Genomic DNA, 20,622 nt, shown 5'->3' on the forward strand with positions numbered 1-20,622 from the left:
CAAATAAGGACTTTCCAGGTAACACAGCCAAGTCGTGAGCTTCTTTATTACAATATTATACTACACTGAGCAGAGAAAGAAGAGGGGCAGAGGTAAGAGACACCAAGACACTAATAATATGCCTATATCTATTTGACATATTTTGGTATATCAAAATGTACACTAACTCCTGATCAGAGATGAGTGAATCTGGCTTCACTTCTGCAGAGACTGGTTTGTTTTTGCTTCCTCTCATAGTGAATACTATCCTCAGATTGCACTTTTCCTTCCACCAAAACTAACTCCTCCTACAGGGGCCAAATTAAACCCTCCTGTGAGTGGTGGGGCTGAGAGTGTGTGTGTGTGAGTGAGAAGAGATAGAAGAGAACCAGCACCTGGGATTGGTCTGCATATAACACATGATACAAACAATTTAACCCTTCCACTCCTTCAGCTGTGCAATAGGTTGACTAGAGAAAGTAGTGACACTTAGTGGGGAAAACACAATAATACGTCTCCCACCCATGTGAACCTGAGGGAGTGACTTACTAAGGTGCCATAGACAGCACCCAGTGGTGGGACACAAACTATACTCAACCACCTGACAGAGCCCTAGTTCTCTAGCTACCGGGTTAACGATCTAGTTGGGCAGAAGGTGGTCATATATGCAAAGATGATATATACAGTATAAGTGAGTACAAGGGTTTCTTCTTTTAAGTAACTACACTACAATAAAGTACTGAGCTAACTAGACAAGAGCCCCCACACTACCCTCGCTACACCAAGACTTATTCTACTTCTTCACCTCTACCTAAAATCTACCTTAAGTAATGTCTTTTTTGCACTAGTGCCTGTGAGTGGTCCTGTTCCTGTATTTTAGTTTATAGCACTGAAGCCCTCTACAGTAAAGATTCAACTCTTGTTTATGTGCTGGACTCAGTTTACTTGTGCCACACCCGCACCCACACACCCCACTACCGTTCTACCAAGCACCGTTGCCCGTGTTAATGGGGGTGGGTACTGTCACTCCTGGCCCACCGTGCCTAAGCCACAACATCTGCATACATCTGCAAACAATTCTTCATGCTTCAGCTGAAAAACATGCTATGTTATTTAGTGAGTGAAGCAAAAAGAGGGCTTGCCTTGGCTTTGTTCCAGGAAACACAGTCAAGTCATGCGCTTGTTTGCTATAGTTATATATCTGCACTGACCGCAGAAAGAAGAACAGAGGTAAGAGACACAAAACTAACATTATGCCTATAACAATCTGCCACTACATATAACCTATGACCTTTGGAGGTGTAATACTGCGTGACCAGAAAATAAATAAATATCATGGAGTTTTGCAGTGTACACACACTTTGCAGTGCTAACAGTTTGTGCTATATCCTGAAGAAGACATAGGGCAAACTACAGGCCACAGTCCATTCCCTTCCTCCTTTTATCTGGTTAAAGCTGAGGATAAGAAGGAGAAACGTGCACAAACATATTCCGCCTCCTCGGTCTTTATGACTCTGTACCACAGTCTGCACTGACAGACATTCTTTTCTACTCTGGTGTCTTTGCTGGCTGGCCGCCCCTCTGCATGGATTCAGGATCGAAGTCTTGGTGGGTAGAAAAAATAAAACGCAACAGTGCATGACATAGCTATACTAACATATCATCAGCTTAGGGGAAACTTTACAGCAGTTGATGGGCTGGACTGAGTAGTTTTTTTAACGGCCTTATAAATATTCTAGTCAGGCTTGGTTGATATGTGTAAGAGTCTTTGCTATGTAAAAGGGAACACAGGAAAATATGTCATTTGGGACCATTTCACGTTACATTTATGGCCTATCCATCCACAGGATAGGAAATAAAAATTAGATATGATGTACAGGTGTAACATACATCCAGGCAGTGTCGGACTGTGGTATCTGGGGCCCAAAAGAGGAAATGATCCTGGGGTCCCACCAATGAAGAACCAGTGAGAAACGACAGTGTTTGCGCAGGTTCTAAAGCTGGGGGCCCACTGGAGGATCCTCTGGTGGGCCAGTCTAACACTGCACCCAGGCTCTTGCTGTAATGGTCAGGATCTAAGCTAGCTATGATCCCTGCTATTGCACCCCCTGAATGTCATGATAAATAGAGAGAGGGATTCCTCCAGGATTTTATAGTCAGCTTGTTAGTAATGCACTGCACTACATAAAACATACATGAGATGAGTTTAAAAATGTTGTACTGGCAAGTCCAGTACAAGAGCAAGGACACCTGTCAAAGAAAAGGGTCCCTGTTCCTATTTTTAAGTATTGCTTAGTTGTTGGTAAGACACTGCTCCTGCTTGGTCTTCATTAGCCAAGAGGACTGAAGTGCAAGGACCTGTGTCTGTACTTAGATCAGTGACTGTTGTAAAAAGTATCAGAGACCTATACCAGCAATCACTGGTACAGTGCCAGATTATGCCAGGACTGCCAAAGAGGTGCAAAGAGGTAGACGTTTTGTAAGGCGATTTGCTACTGATCTGGACTGTTCCTGTCACAGACAGAGGTGGCAGTAGAGAGCACTGTGTCAGACTGCAAAGAATACACAACTTCCTGCAGGACAAACGGCAGGTGATAAGTACTGGAATACTTTTAAATAGACATCATTTACAAATCTGTATAACTTTCTGGTGCCAGTTGGAAAAAAAAGTGACATAAAAATGTTCTACCACCATGGACCACTCTGGCCACCACAGATTTCTCTGAACACTGAGACAATGTGCCTCCTGAATGGTCCTCTAAATAGAACAGCAGAGTAAATACAGATCTTTGGTGCACCTCATGGATTTCTTACATTATGAGCAAACTGAAATTGGGTTAAAGCACAAAGAATATAATGAATTATTTTAAATGCAGGATTATATTCTGAAGAACCTAAGTGACAGTCATCCTAAGAATAAAGCGGCATGGAGACTCCCTTTACCTCTCAGCAAACCTACATAGATGAGTTCAGTCCTTTAGATTACCTCCAGACATATTATGTATCAAAGGATGGAAGTACACTTGATGAATGGACGGAATTTGTCGTGAGGAACCTTCATGAGACATTCGCTGCAGGTAAATAATATAAATGATGGATCTAGGTTGAACTTAAGTAGTTGATCTATTAGCAGAGCCGTCGGGTTGGAAAAAAATCGAATTGTTTATCTGTATGGCTGTAGTTTATTTTTTAGTTTGCTGATGTAAAGGAAAATTCCAGTCACTGATGACAAGCAGAGATTCTTGATAGGCCTAACCTGCACAGTTAGGCCATGTTCACACAAGGTAAGTTCAGTATTAACCACAGCAGTTGTTGCCGAGTTTCAACAATGTCCATGACTAATGCTGAACTTACACTGTGCTGCAGCTAGAGGGAATCTTGGCCAGAGTGTATACATAGTATACACTCCGGCCAGGATTGCTAGCGGCCACACAAACTGATGCACCCACATGCACCCGAATTTATTAGTAGTGAAGATCATCCAGCCGGTACTGAGCTTCAGTAACACCGGCCGTTCTGTGATCCGGCCGGGTCACAGAACGGCCGGTGTTATACATAGTGTGAACATGGCTTTACACTGTAACAAATCAAAAGATGTGTGCAAAGGACACGTTCAAGGCAGGTTTACAGCCTTCCAAAGTAAAATAGATACAGTGGTACCTCAGTTCTCAAACTGGTCAGAAATCAAACTGTATTTTCAAGGAAAGTTTGCTTTGGTTCTCAAGCTCTTGCTCGGTTCTCAAACACTTTTCAGGCCCCCAGTCTTGAAGTACAGTAATACCGTGGTATTCAAATGAAAATTTGCCTGGAAGTAATGTTCAGAATTCAAACTTTGCTCGGTATCTGAACGTTTTTGCGAGTGTGGATGGTGGGTTGTACCTGGTGAGTTTAGCACTGATGAGGCTTCACATACAGTACAGTGCTAAATTCACACAACGTAACTTTTCAATAAATAACGTCCGTTGCAACACCGGCCGCTATTTATTGAAAATTAAGTCTATAGGGACCAAGCCCAAAATGACCCAGTGGATGGCACCAATTTTCTTTTTTGCGTTTTTGTTTTTTCCTCCTCCCCTTCAAAGAGCTCTAGCACTTTCAGTTTTCTATCTACAAGGCCATGTAATGGCTTGTTTGTTACAGGAATAGTTGTACTATGTAATGGCGTCTTTCATTTTACCATAACATGTATGATGGAATCCCAAAATATTATTAATGAAAATATAAATTGGTTAAATCGTAAAAAAAGAATGCAATATGGTAACTTTTGAGGGGTTCCTGTGTCTACGTATACCACTATACAGTAAAAGTGACATGATACCATTATTCTATAGGTCAGTCCGAACACAGCCACTTGCAGGTTCACATAGATTTTCAAATGTTATATATATTTTTTTTATGAAATCCTTTTTTTTGCAATTAATTATTAATAAAATGGCCCTATTGTGACGCTTATAACGGTTTTAGTTTTTCACCTACAGGGCTGCATGGGGTGTCATTTTTTACACCATGATCTTTAGTTTTTATTAATACTATATTTGTGTAGATCGGACGTTTTGATCACTTTTTTATAAAAATGTTTTATATATACGATGTAAAAAAAAAAATCTGCAATCCTGGCACTATTTTCCCTCTTTTCGTTTAAGCCATTCGCCGTACGCGATGACGATTGTTATATTTTAATAGATCATGCCGAGATGAGTGTTGAGCAGCTCTGTGTCCTGGGTGTAGAGTCTTTGCTATGTGACCATCACAGGACAAATACTACAGGGGGATAGCTACATAGGGGATCCTCTTTACTGGGCAGGCTAAAAACTAGGGGATGGGAGGCTACCTACTGTACATGGATGCACGGAGGGGCCCAACTTCTATATGGAGGTACAGAAAATATATAGCACAGGGTTACCCTATTACTATTTGGAGGCACATATGGGGAAAAATTGGTTATTTACCCAGGTGATCGCTAGATCTTCCGGGCAGCCCTTAGAAGGTAGCGGGGGACTGCTGCCTCTGTTCCTGTTATGCCCCTATTCCACGGGTCGTTAGAGGATTAAACGAGCGCTGTCAGCGCTCGTTTGCTCCTCGTTCCCCGCTCGCTGCCGCCGCTATTCAACGCGGCGGCAGCGAGCGGGTGACTGCGGGAGGGGGCGGCGGGGAGCTGCGGGGGGGGGGGGCTGCCCGGGTGATCGCTAATCGTCCGGGCAGCCCATAGGATATAGCAGTGTCTGCTGCCGACGCTCCTATTCAACGGAGCGACGGCAGCAGATCGCTGCTATATCAGTCGCTTGTTTTTCAACATGTTGAAAAACAAGCGACTGCAACGGATCGTTGCACTCTATTCCACGGGATGATTATTGTCCGTAGCGGCCGATATCGGCCGAATACGGACAATAATCGTTCCGTGGAATAGGGCCTTTACTTATTGCTGCTATCGTGATCGTTTATTTTTCACTACGTTGTCTTCTATTACATGAGCCAATGTCGTCCGAATGGCCCGGTAATCGCTTTGTGTAATAGGACCTTAAGGCTCTGTCGATCAAGGGCCCACATAAATCTGGAACCGGCCCTGTCTACTATACAGTTAGATTACTTAGTGAAAGATTATTGCTAACCCCACTTAGATTCCTAGGACACGGATTCCTGATACTGTATATGTCCCTTTTTCACCGTCTTTCACCTAAAACATAATAATGTACCAACAGCCGTCATTGCACTGATAGACGGCCAAACAAAGGAATGATAGACGTAATTTTTTATTTTCAAAAACATAGGAAAAACGTGTGAAAATAGCCAAAAAGTCATATTTAGATTTATTACATTTACAATAAAATTTCAGTAACTTACGTATTGTACATTGCTGCTAGGGGTAGCACTGCTGAATATTTTCTTTGTGTCCCTTTACTTTTGCATTAATATTGCAGCTATTTTATCTTCTAAGGTGGAGTGAGAGGAGATACTGTGATAGATTTTGGCGCTGGACCCACCATTTATCACCTTCTCTCTGCTTGTGAAGTGTTTGATAAAATCATCACCTCAGATTTCCTGGCGCAAAACCGAGCTGAACTTGAGAAATGGCTGAAGAAGGATCCCAAGGCTTTTGACTGGACACCAGTTATAAAATATGTATGCGAGCTGGAAGGAAACAGGTAATAAAATGGTTCCTTAGATAGTGTTTTGTTGCAAGTGGTAGCTGCACCTGCAAAGATGAGACTTTTAGGCTCCTATTGTGTTGCTCCACCAATATACTGTATACCCCTTGTTCAAGATGGATAGGAGATGTGGCCTCCTCCCACAACAGAGTTTTTAATGATTTACGCCTACTTGCAGTTGGAACTCATGATACAAATCTACACCAGTATTGGAACAGGTGTAGATTTTTTTCTTCAATGCCTGCACCAGGCGCTGGGACAGCAAGCTGTACTAAGAGGCATACATCTCTTAGTAAATCTGGATGGGGGACAGGGGGAGGGGCTTTATTTAAGACTAACATACTTGTCTGCCACTCTTGATAAATGTTCCCCTAATGCATCTTTACCATATAGCATCAGTGTTTGCTATGCCCTTATAACAATATTTTTAGCACATAAACAGAAGTGGTAATGAAGTAATGTATATGTTTTGCCATTAGATGTCAGTAGTACTGTATGTATATTCATGTATATAAGTCACACAGCTGTAGTCATGTACTAATTGTGCTGCAGCCTGTCATTAACCCTTTAAATGCTGCGATCGCATTGCGATAGCGGCATTTAAGTGTAAGTGATAGGAGTAGCTCCTGTCACTTACCGATCAGTGCCGTGGGTGCCAATTGCTATTCGGACGACGGAGGTCTCTTACCTTCCTTAGTGCGGTCTGGCCAGCGTTCCGCTCATAGAGTCTGCCACAGGCAGAGTCTATGTGCGAAGCACCGATGACAGTTATCAATGCTATGCCTATTGCATAGCATTGAACAGTGCATGCAATCTATTGATTGCATGTAAAAAGTGGTTAAAAAAAAGTAAAAATGTTTTTAAAAAATACCCCAAAATACCTATTCCAAAATACCTAGGGGGTGATAAAAATAAATATGTTATATACCATCGCGTATATAATTGTCCGATCTGATAACATTTTTTGTTACATTGCATATATTAAAAATATTAATAAAAATTGATCAAAACGTCCGATCTACACAAGTACTAGAGATCATGGCGCAAAAAATTACCATTTTATTAATAATTAATTGCGAAAAAAATAAATGATTTCATAAAAAAAAAAATAAAACATTCGAGAATCTGTGTAAATCTGCATATTGTTGTGTTCGGCCGGCCTACAGAATAGCGGTATCATGTCACTTTTACTGTTAAGTCCCTTGTGTAGACAAAGGAACCCCCTAAAAGTTACAATATTGCATTTTATTTTATAAATAATATTTTTGGGGTTCCATCATAAATGTTATGGTAGATTGAAAGCTGCCATTACAAAGTACACATGTTGCTGAAAGAAACAAGCCCTCACATGGCCCTATAGATAGAAAAATACAGGTGCTAGAGCTCTTAGAAGGAGAGCAAACGAAAAATGCAAAAATGAAAACTGGCACGGTCCTATGGGTCATTTTAGGCTGGGTCATGAAGGGGTTAAACAAGAAGTCCAACAAATTGATAAAAAGTAAACAGGCAGCTGATCCGGGGTCCTGTTGACAGCCACCAGTGTCCTGCATCTCTTCTAGCTCCAACCTCATGGCCCGGCTGAATGATTGCCCACTCAGCCAATCAGTGACTTGGGTGGACACTGCCCCAGTCACTGACTGGCTGGTTGGGCAATTGCTGAGCTGGTCTGTGAAGGTGCAGAAGGGAGCGCCAGGTATGTGACGTACCAGGACTCCAGCCAAAGATGAGAGCTGCCAGCTGTCAACAGGGAGTGGTACAACGGAGGCAGGAGGACTTACTTGTTTATTATTTTGTTACACCCCTCTGTCTTTTATACTGTTTTTTAAAAAAAAGGGTTGTTTTTTTTCCCCACTGCAGCTTTGATAATAGTGGCCAATATTAGATCTGTAGAGAACCAATTTCCAATGACAAAAAGTGAATCCCCACTGATTTGATATTAATAGATAGGCCATCAGTATTACAGTGCTGGAAAACCACTTTAAAACGGCTATACATTTATTAATATGGGGTAAAAAAAATTATACTTTTACATATTTTAGGGAGAATTATCAACAAAAGGCAGAGAAACTCCGCAGTAAGGTGAAAGAAGTCCTGAAATGTGATGCTCTGAAAAGAAACCCTTATCACCCCGTCGTTCTGCAACCTGCTGACTGTCTTCTTACATGTCTCTGTCTTGAAGCCCCTTGCGAAGACGTAAAATCATTCTGTAATGTTCTGAAAAATTTTAAGGATTTGATTAAACCCGGAGGTCACTTACTGATTTTAAGTGTACTAAAATCTTCATTTTACTATGTGGGTGACAAGTATTTTACCACTATGTGTGCAACTAGAGAGGAGATCGAAGAAGCTTTTAAAGAGGCAGGTTATGAAATTGCAAAAGCTGTGTATGGTCCGCGTAATGATAAATCAAGGCCGGATATTACTGACTATGATGGTCACTATTACATTCATGCCCGAAAACCAAAGTAAAGTGAACTCTCCAGTCTTTCTAGCAAGTGCCTTACTTCCATACCTACATATACTTAAACGTTAGATACATAAATAATTTTTTAGAGATTGCTTGTTTGCACATTACAGAAATGGGCAGCTTTATAATGTAGCACAAAGCAGTTTGAGAGTAGAAAAGTTGCTGGTAACAGCCACAAAATCATAAACTTTGAACTCTTTTCCAAGTGAATAAAGATCATCCTCAGGTCATGTTCAAGTGCCTTTATGCAATTTGGCATACAGTTAAAGGGAACCATTCAACACATTTGTGCTGATTGGGCTCCCAGAACAGCTGCATGCACCTCGCAGCCGGGTCTCCTGTGGTGTCGGGGGGCCGGGCTCCGTGGGCTTCATGTACAGTGAAATGCATTTTAATTCAACACTTAAGGCGGCGGAAGAGCTGTGAACTAGTCATCTGGGCTGTGACTAGTCATGGCTCTCTGTCCTGTCAGCATGCTTTACCGGGTGAGTGACAGGCAAGGAGACCAGTTAGCAGCCGCTAATCACCCCACAGAGCGCACTGACAGGACAGAGAGCCCTAACCAGTCACAGCACAGATGACTTGTTCTCATCTCTCTCTCCGCCTCAGGTGTGGAATTAGGCGTAGTTCACACACAGTAAGAGACTGTCCGTTACGCTACCCCGTCACGGAACGGCTGGTCTCTGTCCGGATCAACCCGGCCGGTACTTAAGTACCAGCTGGGTGATCTTTCCGGCCGTGGAGCTCTGATGAAGGCGCATCAGCATGCGCCCGCATCAGAGCTTCCCATAGCCCACAGTGAAGCAAGCGTCCAGAGCCGCTTGCTTCACTGTGTGAACTGACATTTTTTTCCGGCGCCGCATGGGATCGCAGCCGGAGCGTATACGATCCCATTGAAAATAAGGCTATGTTCCACCCCTCAAAACTACAGCCGTAGTTCTGCGGCGAGAACTACGGCCGTAGTTTTACATAGTGTGAATATAGCCTTAAAATGTATTTTACCATATGTTTGCATGCCTAGTGTCTTTTTTGATTTCATGTTGTTATGGAAACCTTCAATAGAAAAATAATGAAAATAAAATAAAATGGTTCAAAAAATAAACTTTTTAGGCCTCATTTACTAAGATTGTCTGGTTTTCAACAATCCTACACGTAAACATTTGAGTTTCCCAAACCGATCGATTTATTGATGTGTATCATGGTTTGGTAAATCTGTTGACTAAACTAAAACCGTCCCTCCAGCCTGATTTTTAGAATATAAAAAAAGGTTGTTTGATACAAAGTCAGTTATGGCGGGTTTAACCCCTTAAGGCAGGAGGCTGGGCCTTAAGGCAGGAGGCCGTAAATGTACACCCTGCCGCGGTCCTGGGCTATGGAGCGGGCTCACAAGCTGAACTCGCCCCATTGCGGGTGAGGACCAGCTGCTATCTGCAGCCAGGCCCTCACCCTCAATGGCGGCTAACCGCAATCTCTCGGCCGCCACAATTAACCCCGCGGTGCGTCGCGGCGTTTAAGTGTAAGTGACAGAAGCATTTCCTGTCACTTATCGATCGTTAGAAAACCTAGTAAACATGCGTAACGCTGTTTTCAAACCGACCTATAGAATAAAGAAAAAATGCCAGTTTTACTGTAAAGTGCATTACCTAAACATTGATCCCACCCAAAATTTGCCCCATAAATCCATATTGATAATGATATTTTGGGGGTTTTGTCATTCATTTTATGGCAGATTGAAAAAGGCTATTAAAAGTACACCTGCCCCTGAAAAAACAAGCCCTCACATGGCCCTGAAAGTGAAAAAATAAAATTATGTTATGGGTCTTAAAAGACAAGGAGGAAAAAACGAAAACGCAAGTGACAATTGGCCTTAAAGCTATTTCAGGCCCGGTCTTTAAGGGGTTAATAAGGATATACCTGGGTCACTCCTCCGTTTGGCGCCATTGTAGTTGCCACGTGGGACTACGTTATTTTTTAGTTTGGGACCCACACGTATTAGGAATAGAGATGAGCGAGCATGCTCGTCCGAGCTTGGTACTTCAAGTATTAGGGTACTTGTTAATTGGACGAGCACTTCGCGATAATCGAAACAATGGCATCTTCCTCTTCCTGCATGTTTGGCGGCTTTTTTTCAGCCAATCATCAAGCAGGAGTGTCTTTGGGAGCTCGTAGCATCATGTGGAAACCCTACATGTCGATAGTAGCGATTGGCTGGCCAGATCAGATGACCTGGGCATATAAGAATCAGGTCCCGCGGTGTTCGTGTCAGACGCAGGCTGGAAGAGATTAGGGAGAGAGCTGCTGTCTGTCAGGAAAAGCGTTAGGCAGGGAATTAGTGTGCAGTTAGGCAGGAATCCGACACGAAGAACCCAACAGTTCTTCTAAGGGCTTAACATTTTTAAAACATTTTTTTTGCTACTCCTGGCTGCTGGTTTGGACTTGTAGTGCAGCCGTCAGTAGTCAATTTGTCCTGTTGCTGACATTCTCTTGGCTGGCTGGGAATTGTCACATCAATTCTTTTGGCGGAATCAGCCGGCCCATAGAATGGTGTCTATGGAGCCAGCGGAAAAGCGCGCGGCCTTGAGCGCGTACAGGCGACGGAATTCCGCTGAATTTATCTGCGAGAATTCTGTAGTCTGAACCCACCCTTACAGTGGGAAGGGTAGAATGATCCAATTTGTCCTCCAAAACATGTTTCAACACAGGAAAGACAAGGATGCAGACGGATAAATTGCATTGCACAAGTCTTGTCTAACTCCCATACACTGAATAGTTATACTAAATTGCATAATTCGATTGGGAAACATCTAGCATTGCACAATAAAGATGTCTAGAACAAACACTGCCTCCAGTTTAGTGTAAACATTGAATATCATGGGCTCCAACATAGCCAGATTCTTCTCTCCAATAGGACAAAATACATAGATCTGCATTCAAGTGTACATTAAATATCATATATAGCCTTGGTGCAGATCACATCACTATTATTAGTCATATAAAAGTCAAATTTGCTGCTGAACAGTAAATACATTGACTAGAAAAAAGCCAAATTTACCAGCACAGGAAGGTACAGGTGAAGTATTGGATTCTCAATGTTAGATGGGACAGTAGTTAGATACAGTTGTTGAGAGGAAACATGGATTTGTTGTGCTTAGGAAGGAAAACTATACAAATGTAATATTATTGGTAACAGACAGCATAGGAGAGTACTCTATAAGGCTATGTAATACCTATAGATAATGCACTATGGGGTACCTGGGAGCCACCAATTATAAACCAGTAAGAAACAACATGCTGACCCATTTCCATCATAGATTTCAACTGTATCTGTGATGCTCCCCTGCAATGCTTTAGTAAATGGTGATAACATAAAAAAGTATAGTCATGGTTGTGTTCAACCTCAAGTCCCCCAGCAGGTCATGATTTGAGGATGCCCAATACAGAGGATTGCCAACATATCTTGAGGACTACAGACTGTCAGTAAATGATGGGGGTTGTTATGTTTACAGCTACAACTCCCAGCATGTACTGAAGGTCTGTAGCTGTTGTAGTTGGAGGGTCATACGTGCATTGTACACCGGATGCTTTGTGGAAGATCGGAAAAGCGTTAATAGGGGATATAAAAAAATAAATATATAATATGTCAACATATTATGACCATACATATCACCATATCGTTAGTCACATTATTACTAACCAAATCCAGTAAACCAAGACCAATATTTCCAATAATACCAGTACATAAGTAACAAATATAGTGATTAATACCACTATACCAGTACTAAATAATATTCACTTTACAAAAACCAGTATCCCCCTATACACTAATCCATATAGAACTAGATACAAATGGTAGAAAGGTTCCGCTTACCACATAAGTGATTATATTACAGTTACATCCAGTGACTCACAGGAGGTGTCGTCATCTCTGATCTGATCATTTTTTCGCCATCTGATCTGACTGTCATGAAGACTTCTCCTGGTGACAATTTGTCTCTGTAGAATCTACCAGACAAACATTTTAGGTTCTTTCCTCAAGCATCATCATTACCTCTTTACAAATGCAATATCTTTTGTGTTATTCAACAAATAGCAGTGCCCATTTTGTGCCCGCATTTAGTAGTTAGGTTCCTTTGTGCCCTCATACAGTAGTTAAAAAATACAAATAGCAAAAACTTTTTCTGGAGCGGTACCATTCCTAACTGTGAATATACTGTATACTGAAAAACCTAAAGTCAACCTTCCAATTGGTGAGTGGCAAAACCTCACCGATCCACAACCGACTACGCTCAAATTAATTTCAAACCAGGTTTGCTTCGATCCCTCTGGATCGGCTTTTTTATCCTTCACCCGTATGTATAAAAATTCACAAAATACCAAAATCAGGAGAGTAAACTGATAATCCAGTGTACTAATAAAAAACATATGAAATCTCTGCTACTCACACAACGGAGGAGAGTTGGGCCATACACCCCCCCACCCTTGATGCTCGATACTTCATCACACCCGCAGAATGTAACTCTTTGATCCGCGATTTCCACTCTGTGGGGTGAGTGCAAAGGACTCCAATGTGCAAAGGTCAGTAATTTTATTTATCGCAATCCAAAGTGTATCGGGGGATGTGGAATTGTCCAGTCTATTAAAATATAACAATATTATTCCTGCATGGTAAACGGCAGAAACAAAAAGAGGAGAGAAAAACACCAGGATTGCTGATTTAAAATTATATATATATCAGAAAAATATTAATAAAAAGTGATCATGGTGCAAAAAATTACACCCCCAACCAGCCCTTTTAAGTGAAAAAATAAAAGCTTTATGGCTCTTAGAAGGTGAGGAGAAACACTACTTCAATTTGACCTGGACATCTGTGCATCAATAACCTTTGATCATGAAGGGATTAATATAAGGTATTATGAGGCCAGGTGCATTATATAACTATTTCTATTTGAAACATGATATAATCATTAGAAGGATACTAATCTGAGGCTTCATATTACATGACTAGGTTTATAACAAGCCGTGAGATTTGAAACACAATCTGCTCTGACATCATAGGATCCCAGCCATAAATAGGATGACTTTCCCCAGAACGGCAAGATCCACCACAAGAGCAGGGGGCACTATGAATCCACCATTCACCAAACAGGAAACTTACATTAAGGAATTCAGTTCCATTGATTACTATAACACTTACTATGCTCCAGGGAAAGGTGTTCTTTTTGGAGAATGGACTGATTTTGTTTTGAAAAATCTTCATGAAACTTTTACTTCAGGTAAATATAATAACCCTACAGGAGCCACCCCCTGGCCCGGTCCTTCCCAGAGGGATATCTGGCTAGTCCTGTGTTTCAAGACTCTTAAATAAGGCTCCACAGGCTTTTTTTTTGCATATTCATGTTTCCCAGGGAGCAATGCACGTAGGATTTCACTGCATTGAGCGCTTTAACCAGCACCCGGCAGTGTTATGGCTGGTCTTCCTGAGATCAGTGATCTGTTTCTCTTATAAACCTGTAATGGAAACAGACAAGATACAATTTCTCCTAATAGAAATTTTCATACTTTAATTCACCTAGGTATCTTCCACACCAAGAAAGTGGTAACCACTAGTAATCCTCCACTTCCTGGGACTAACAAAATTTTGTTCTGTATGTGTCTATATTATTCAGTATATCAGTGCTTCAGTACTAGGTTATGTTCACACAATGGATTTCTTATGAAAAGAATGGTTGTTTTTTTTCAATTAAAACAATGTCTGTTCTTGTCATAGAGAAATGTGTTACATTGAAGTCAATGCAAACAGCGGCCGTTGTTCACACAGTGTATTGAACAACAGCTGTTGTTTGCTGTGGAGGTGGAAAAAATTGACATGTCAATTATCTCCGGAGTTGTGCATTGATTTAAATGCAATTTTCAACAGCCATTGTTTATGAGTGGCAACCAACGGCCATTGTCTGTACCTTGTGTGAACATAGCCCTATAGTATGTTCACAGTTACAGTTTACAATGTGTTCTTGTATATTGATTTGCATGTAGCTACATTACTCTATTGGATTTTCCAATATTTAATTTACCATACTTATAAGTTGTACATATATTTACCCAAACCTTTACGGGGCTTTTTCGCCGCCTTCTTGCCCCACAGAAAACCCCTTTAAAGATGCTTTCAGTGACTTTTTTATTGATGGCCTATCATCAGGATGGGTGATGGGTAATCACACCTTTGCTTGAATACTTCCTGCCAGGTTCCCTTGCAGATTAAATTTGATCACTGATGGGTCCTATAAGAATTTTTTTAATAGGCAACCAATAATAGAGTTGTCTTACCCACAAAACCCTTTTTTTAAACAATAGTGGCTGCAGGGAAATGTAACTGAAGCAAGAAGGACAGGAACATTCTGGGAGTGAGAGCATTTCTTAAAGACTGGTTATCCTGGTTTGCAGGGAGGGTCCCAGGTGGGGCATTATCTCCTATGATGTCGATTAGCTTTAACTATATTGATAATGCAAGCAACTACAAAACATTATAAGATATACGATTACTATATCTTATTAATAGACCAGCATATTACTGCTCTGAGCAACTTCTAAGTGACTCTACAGTATGTGGCCTCCCTGTACATGAGCCTGATGTGCATATGGCCTAAAGGGCCTATTACATGGCCCGATTTTTGGGTGCAAGCGAGCGCAGACCTGTCAAGTCAGCGCTCACTTGCTCCTTTTTCCCCGCTCGCTGACTGTGCTATTACACGCACTGACAGCAAGCAGGTAAGAGGGGGTGGGTCATAGGGAGCTGCCAGGGGCTGCCCAGGCAATCTTTAGATCATCTAGGGAGCCCATATGAGATAGCAGCGGTCTGCTGCCTTCGCTCCTATTATGTGGAGCGACAGCCAGCAGACCCCCGCTATCGGCATTGTTTGCTTTGAACTATGTTTTAAGGCACTATTACACCAAGCGATTATCGGCGGCTAATCGCTTTGTGTAATAGCTAGTGTTAAAAGGCAACAATCAGTCGACATGTCGGCTGATCGTTCTTTGTAGGAAGCAAACAATCACTCCATGTAAGAGGCTCTCCAATGGGTAGCCCCCCTGGAAATAACTGCACCCGTCCTTACCCTATCGGAGCTTGTAATAGCGCTGGTGGATAGTGGGGAGGATGAGCAAGCAAGCGCTCACCAGACAGGTCGGCACTCGCTTACTCCCAAAAATCAGGCCATTCTTTATATTAATTCTATTCTTGTTTTCAAATGTGTTTTATCACCAAGGAAATGTGAAAGGAGACATACTAATCGACTTTGGAGCCGGGCCCACAATATACCATCTGCTCTCTGCTTGTGAAGTGTTTAACAACATTATAACCTCTGATTTCCTTGAGCAAAACCGGATTCAGCTAGAGAAGTGGCTGAGAAAAGACCCAGATGCCTTAGACTGGACCCATGTTGTCAAATGTGTTTGTGAATTGGAAAGTAACAGGTACATAAAAGAGAAAACTATAAAAATGTTAATAAAACGTTAAAGATTTAAGTGCATGGATGGACTGGCTTTCTGGCTTGGTACAAGTTGGCCCCCATATCACTCTGTGCTATACCTCTGTATGAATGAACTTTCTTATGGAACTATACAGTAGATGGAATTCATCATGTTCTTTAGATGTCATATTATAGACGTATTCTCCCATAGAAGCACTGCTTATTGGGATAGCTCTGCAATATCGTCCTGTATGAAGACATCACATGGTTGAACACAGATTAACCCCTTAAGGACCCATGACGTAACAGTATGTCATGGAATCCTGTCACTTAAGGACCTATGACGTACCTGTACGCCAGTGGGTCCGACAGCACTATGAAGTGAGCTCATGAGCTGAGCTCACTTCATAGCATGTGGGGACTCACTTTTAATGACGAGCCGCTGCGGCACTTACATCAGTGACAGGAGCTGCAGCTCCTGTCACTGTCCAATCGGTTCCGAGCATTCTATCTGACTGCTGGAGGTCTCTTACCTTTCTCCCGGCATTCAGATCGGCAATCGAGTCTGCTACAGGTAGGCTTTATGCAATGATCGCAGATAACACTAATCAATGCTATGCTGTGACATAGCAGTGATCAATGTTAAAAAAGTAATGTAAAAATGTTAAAGACCCCTAGGGGGACATAAAACGTGTAAAAAAAAAATTCAAACGTTTTAAAAAATTTAAACATTTTAAAAAAACATCATAGCCCCTCCTCCAATAAAAGTTTAAATCACCCCTCTTTCCCATTTTATAAATAAAACACATATAAAAAAGTAAAAAAAAATATATATATATAATATACCGTAGCGTACGTAATCGCCCCAATCTAATAAAATAAATCAATAATGTTCCCACATGGAGAACGGCGTAAACAAAAAGCGTTAAAAAATGCCAGGATTGATGATTTTCATTACATTTTATTTATGCCTCATCTACATAAATATGGTACTAAAAAAAACTAGCAATCATGGAACAAAAAAATGACACCCTATTCAGCCTTGTACGTGAAAAAATAAAAGCATTATAAGAGTGACAATAGGTTAATTGTAATCACACCTATTTGCAAAAAAAAGATTTAGCTGTTAATAAAAATAGTAAAACGTTAGAAAAGCTGTAAACATGCATATTGTTGTATTTAGACTGACCTATAGAATAAAGATATCATGTCAGTTTTACCGTAAAGTGTATCACGTAAACACAGAAACCCCTCAAAATTTGCAGAATTATATTTTTTTTCCCAATTACACCCCATAAATGATACTTCTGGGCACACCTAGCACACCTCGGGGCACACCTACCAAATAAAGTTTGACAAAATACCGAAACAAAACGTAATTCAGTAACTCACAGGTGACGTCTTCTTTGATCTGAGGCGATCGCTCTCCGTTTCCTCTCCATCTGGCCCAGACCACCATGATGATTTCTTCCAGCTACAATTCATCTGTTCAGGACCTGTCAGACAAACATCTTAGGCTCCGCACATTTCCAGCAACTTCCTTCCCTTTTTACCACCCATAGGCTCCTATACAGTAGTAACTCCACTGTTTGGTGTCATGTGCAGTAAAGTAAGGAGGTTTGTGGGTCCCGTGCTGTGCCCCCCATATAGTAATAATGTCCCCATGCTGTGCCCTCTATATAGTAATCATGCCCTCTGCCCCCATAGAAATGCCCCCTGCTCTCCCTCAGCACAAGAAAATAAAAAAATAAAATCATACTCACTAATCCGGGCGGGGGACGCGTCCTCTTCTCCCTTGTGTGCGCCTTGTGGATCCACCAGCAGGCGTGATGACGTCATCGCTCTGCGCCTGTTGGTGAGAGCGCATCCCCAGAGTTGAGACTAGAATGGAGTTGCTAGAAGGAGGTCGTCCCCCTGGAGTCTGTATTCTAGCTTGTTCACCATAGAGCAGGCTAGAATGGAGTTACCATCAGGAGACATTACATGAGGTATACCAGGGGAAACTACAACTCCCAGCATGGACAGCTTGTTATTATGGGAGATCAGAGGACATTACAGGAGGAGATATAATAGGACTGCAACTCCCAGCGTTTCCAGCCTGTTATTATGGGAGATCAGAGGACATTACAGGAGGAGATATAATAGGACTACAACTCCCAGCATGGACAGCCTGTTATTATGGGAGATCAGAGACCATTACAGAAGGAGATATTGGAGGAGGACTAAAACTCACAGCATACAGAGGTAAGGTATAAGTAAGTCCCACCCCCTCATGTCACATGACAATGATCACAGGTCCTTCATCCACCTGCATCCTCTCCCGTTCTCAGCCCCGCCCCCTTATGACGTCACCACAGGTCCTTCCCCAGCCCCTCCAGCCCGAACTTGGGGTCGGCAGCACCGACCGGGAGTCGGTGATGCGGCGGGCGTCTGGCTCACTGCTCGGGCAAGTGTCGGGGGCCCCTTGGGCGGCTGTGGGCCCGGCACTTGCCCGAGTATGCCGGGTGCTGACGCCGGCCCTGCTTTGGGGGTTCCATCATGCATGGTATGGTAATTTGAAAGGCGCCTTTTCAAAGTACAACTGTTTCTAAAAAATAAAAAGTCCTCACATGGTGGTGGAAAAATAAAAGAGTTATAGCTCTTAGAAGGCGAGGAGGAAAAAACAAAAACACAAAATTGAAAATTGTTGCGTCCTTAAAGGGGTTATCCAGTGCTACAAAAGCATGACCATTTTCTTCCAGAGACAGCATGACTCTTGTCTCCAGTTCAGGTGTGGTTTGCAATTAAGCTCTATTCACTTCAATGAAAAGGAGTTACAAAACCTGCACCCAAACTGGAGACAAGATATATGTTCAATAATGTTCAATAATCCCCCCTTCTGGAGACTAACAATTTGTTTTATACTTGTTACTATCTTATCAGTCTGCTTCCTGATTTCTCAGTTTTCTGCTTTCTGCTTAAGTTACAGAAAACAGTGTCTGAGCTTTTCTCTCTGTCCCCACTCTGAACTCACTTCTTCCTTTGTTGACACTCATGTAATCAGCATCCCTGGCCAGTTGTCTCTGTACTTTGCATTATGCAGTTAGAATATATGAGATTAAAGGTTCTTTTAGACAGCGCAATCTTCAGCCATCCATGGCTACAAACAAGCGCCAATGAGCTAGATCAGTACCAACAATTAATCGACTGGCCGGGCCACATGAACAATCCCTGTATCATTTGTGCGTCCATTTCAAAACATTGCTTTGCTGTACATCCTCTGTTTACTTAGAGAGATGTGTGGCCAAGAAATGATAATTTATACTGCTGCAAAAAATTGCCATCATCAGTTTTACCGCTCCTCGGCTGATTGCTGACACTTTTATTACAGACTATTGGACGAATGAGCATTTCTAGCAACTCTTCTTGCCGATAATCAGCCTGTGTATATACAAGATTGTACTTTATGAAATGAATAGAACTAATTACAGACATATCCAATGACTTTTCTTGACAGTGATAACTGGGAGAAAAAGGAAGCCACACTAAGGAGAAAAGTAACAAAAGTGTTGAAGTGTGATGCACTTGTGGAGAAGCCTTATTATCCTGTCGCCATGCCAGAAGCTGACTGTCTAATAAGCTGCCTCTGCCTAGAAGCCCCATGTAAAGACCTGGAAGCCTTCACCAATACACTAAAAAATTTTAAGGCGCTACTTAAAACTGGAGGTCACATTGTAATTCAGAGTGTTCTTAAGTGCACATTCTACTTTGTTGGTAACAAATGGTTTTCTTGTCTGTACTTAACTAAAGATGACCTGGAAAAAGCATTTTATGAGGCCGGCTATGACATTGTAAGCGTAAAAGTGACTCCAAGGTCTGATAAGTCAGGGATGGACATCAGTGATTATGATAGTTTTTATTTTGTGCATGCTCGTAAACCTTAGAATCAAGACAAATGAACACTTGGGTTAATCTTAGGGAGGTTTTCTGATATTGTATAACAAGAGATTAATGGCTGCATAAATAAAAAGTTTTAGAATACTCTACTTTTAGCTCTTCACCAATTTTAAAGACATTTGTCTGCAGTCAGTTCATCTTAGGGTCCTTACTTTTTCTTTTCCTATTCTTTATATGGGACACATTTGTGAGCATGCTGAGTTGCGAGTAACAGGTATCGTGTATATCTCTGGTATCTACTGTATATACTGGTGACACGTCTTACTGTACTGCTGTCTGTGATGATAAGAAGCGCATTAAATGGAAATGATCTGTACATAACAGAAGGCTTAGTTTTAAGCCTATAGGGGTCAAAATTAAAAAAAAAAAATGCACGACTTTAGAATTATTTCATAATATAGATTATAATAAAACAAAAAATAACCAAATCACACTTGTGTTTTTTTCTGGAAAAAAAAAATATATATTTTTAATATAACTTGAGATGAGCGACTCTACAGTAAGAACGAAGTAAAGCACTTCCCATTGGGCTGCAGGTTTTAAAGTCTTCTCCTCTCTGTGCCGCTCCTCCCCGGGTGCTGATGAAAGATGGATCCAGTCCTGGGAAACTGGGAGAAGTTTCCCAGGA

At 41.7% G+C, this 20,622-nt stretch overlaps 2 protein-coding genes across 3 annotated transcripts; both read left to right on the forward strand.

Moving 5' to 3' along the window:
• Window positions 1-1,188: 1,188 nt before the first annotated feature.
• LOC138768537 (nicotinamide N-methyltransferase-like) lies at window positions 1,189-9,688 on the forward strand. Of its 2 annotated transcripts, none has more exons than XM_069946419.1 (4): window positions 1,189-1,209; window positions 2,856-3,056; window positions 5,915-6,122; window positions 8,165-9,688. In XM_069946419.1, exons 2-4 carry the CDS (start codon window positions 2,906-2,908, stop codon window positions 8,592-8,594), a joined length of 789 nt encoding a protein of 262 aa, XP_069802520.1. In that variant the 5' UTR covers window positions 1,189-1,209; window positions 2,856-2,905; the 3' UTR covers window positions 8,595-9,688. The 2 variants fall into 2 exon arrangements, with proteins under 2 accessions (XP_069802520.1, XP_069802519.1); XM_069946418.1 differs by lacking the exon at window positions 1,189-1,209 and adding an exon at window positions 1,470-1,587.
• A 3,844-nt stretch (window positions 9,689-13,532) lies between these two features.
• Window positions 13,533-20,391, forward strand: LOC138768536 (indolethylamine N-methyltransferase-like). The gene is made up of 3 exons (XM_069946417.1): window positions 13,533-13,865; window positions 15,855-16,062; window positions 19,555-20,391. Exons 1-3 carry the CDS (start codon window positions 13,667-13,669, stop codon window positions 19,979-19,981), a joined length of 834 nt encoding a protein of 277 aa, XP_069802518.1. The 5' UTR covers window positions 13,533-13,666; the 3' UTR covers window positions 19,982-20,391.
• Window positions 20,392-20,622: the final 231 nt, after the last annotated feature.

This window comes from Dendropsophus ebraccatus, chromosome 12, assembly GCF_027789765.1.
Source record: "Dendropsophus ebraccatus isolate aDenEbr1 chromosome 12, aDenEbr1.pat, whole genome shotgun sequence".
NCBI classification, from domain to species: Eukaryota; Metazoa; Chordata; class Amphibia; order Anura; family Hylidae; genus Dendropsophus; species Dendropsophus ebraccatus.